The 1,854-nt window shown below is 31.3% G+C and overlaps 1 protein-coding gene across 1 annotated transcript in view; it reads right to left on the bottom strand.

Annotated features, from left to right (window-relative positions):
- Positions 1–1,239, bottom strand: part of LOC112468673 — a 1,545-nt gene extending 306 nt beyond the window's left edge. Inside the window, exons 1-2 of the mRNA XM_025037953.1 lie at positions 1,122–1,239; positions 51–306 (exon numbers count right to left, since the gene is read on the bottom strand). Coding sequence (XP_024893721.1) covers positions 51–306; positions 1,122–1,205 — 340 coding nt within the window. The 5' untranslated portion in view covers positions 1,206–1,239. The remainder of the gene's footprint in view (positions 1–50; positions 307–1,121) is intronic.
- Between the last annotated feature and the right edge of the window lie 615 nt (positions 1,240–1,854).

Below are 1,854 nucleotides of genomic sequence, written 5' to 3'. Positions count from 1 at the left end.
CCAGTCCTCGAATCCAATTATTTTGTCATGTGTCTTATCGTATGACAAACCAGGTTGTAACGATATTTCATCCCATAACAGAGCTACATACTTTTCTCTGTCATCTTTCATATCTCTTACAGCATTTTTCAAAAATGTCACTATTAATTTAGTGCATCCAGTTTTCAAAGGAATACGTGCCAGTTCGGAATTTAATGTTGTTATTGTAGGACAGGTGAGGTATTTGGATAGAAAATTGTAACATGCGTGCGATCGTTTGTATATACCGATACAGAATACTTTCTCTTGAACTGTATATCTTCGACCCTACAAAAAATGTATAAAATATCTCACAAAAAGAATATCAAAAATGCATCTCAAATGACAAATACAGATATTAAACCACGACTAAAAATATACAATTATATACATTGATATACATCCAATTGTCATTTATGTCAATTATTGTCATTATATAAATAACCCAATAGAAATATGCCTTATATTATATGAATAGGCTGCATCTTCGTGTCTAATAATATTTTTGCGTATACATTTTTTTCCAGCTTAACAAAGTGCGCGCCGAGTAATGTCAGTCTTGAAACACAGTTTACAGCTAAAGTCGAAATAGTACACGTAATTGATTTGATAATCAATGTAATAATAATAATAATGATGCTAAATAAGAATCTTTTAGCAACAAACTGTACAGAATTTATTGCAAAAAATATCACTTCAGCCAGGGGTGAGGTGATACCTTTGAACCTGCACCTCCCTATTATGAGAGGGGCAGGCCATCTTTACAAATTCGACCATTGAGGCACAATTAAATAAATAGAAAAAAATATACACAAGTATGATCAATATAAAATATACCAAGTCATATATACAAATGTAGAAATCTGAATAGCATAATAGTATAAATATAAGCAATTATGTGACATAAATGAAATATCAAAAATTACTGCATTTACAATAACTGCATTACTATAAATAACTGTAAATAACTGTTTTGATAAATAGTAATACCAATAATATTAATAATAATAATGGGATTTGTTTGTGCGTGTGATACATGTTCAATACAGCATTTAGGATATAGGATCATTTATTATGGAGCATTATATCTTCATATTATATACCTGGGGACGTACTGTACTGTTTCTCTGCAGCATATTAATAAACTGTTGTTGCACAGCACCTGTCGAGTTTACTTTCTTGTGCATCGATGTTTCTTTTTCTTGACATTTCTTTCTTCGTTGTATAAGGCGTTTTAAACGTGTATTAGTACGTTTTAGTCTAACATTAGAGTTATATAGCATCTTTGCAGTAGGAGTAAGATTTGCTGTGCGAGTGACATTTCGTAAAATTGGTCTCCTTTGTAATACCTTATTTCTTTTCGGAGTTATTATTATTCGCATTTCTTCTTCTAGTCTTGTCAGCCGATTTGCACAATTCTGGATTACACTTTCCTTTTTTTGACAATGTGATTGCTGCAACTTATTTTTCTCTTCTATGTCTTTCTCGTATATTTTTTGTTGCATTTTGAACACTTTTTTTTGTAATGTTTTGTGTTGTACATTAAACGTTTCTAATAAATGTTGTTGTTTTGATATTTGTTCGCTCTGCTGATGTATTTGTTTTTGTATATCTGACACATCTATAGGGGTTCCCAGTCAAAATGTCTCTCCTAAATAATCTCATACAAAAAAGTCTCGGGAAAAATATCTCAGTCCAAAAAGTCTCAGTCCAAAAATATCTCAGTCCAAAATGTCTCAGTCCAAAAACATCTCAGTCCAAAATGTCTCAGTTCAAAAATATCTCAGTCCAAAAATATCTCAGTCCAAAATGTCTCAGTCCAAAAATATCTCAGTC

The sequence above is a fragment of the Temnothorax curvispinosus genome, unplaced genomic scaffold, assembly GCF_003070985.1.
Source record: "Temnothorax curvispinosus isolate PA1 unplaced genomic scaffold, ASM307098v1 QBEX01001860.1, whole genome shotgun sequence".
NCBI classification, from domain to species: Eukaryota; Metazoa; Arthropoda; class Insecta; order Hymenoptera; family Formicidae; genus Temnothorax; species Temnothorax curvispinosus.
This window is presented reverse-complemented; position numbering and strand designations above follow the sequence as displayed.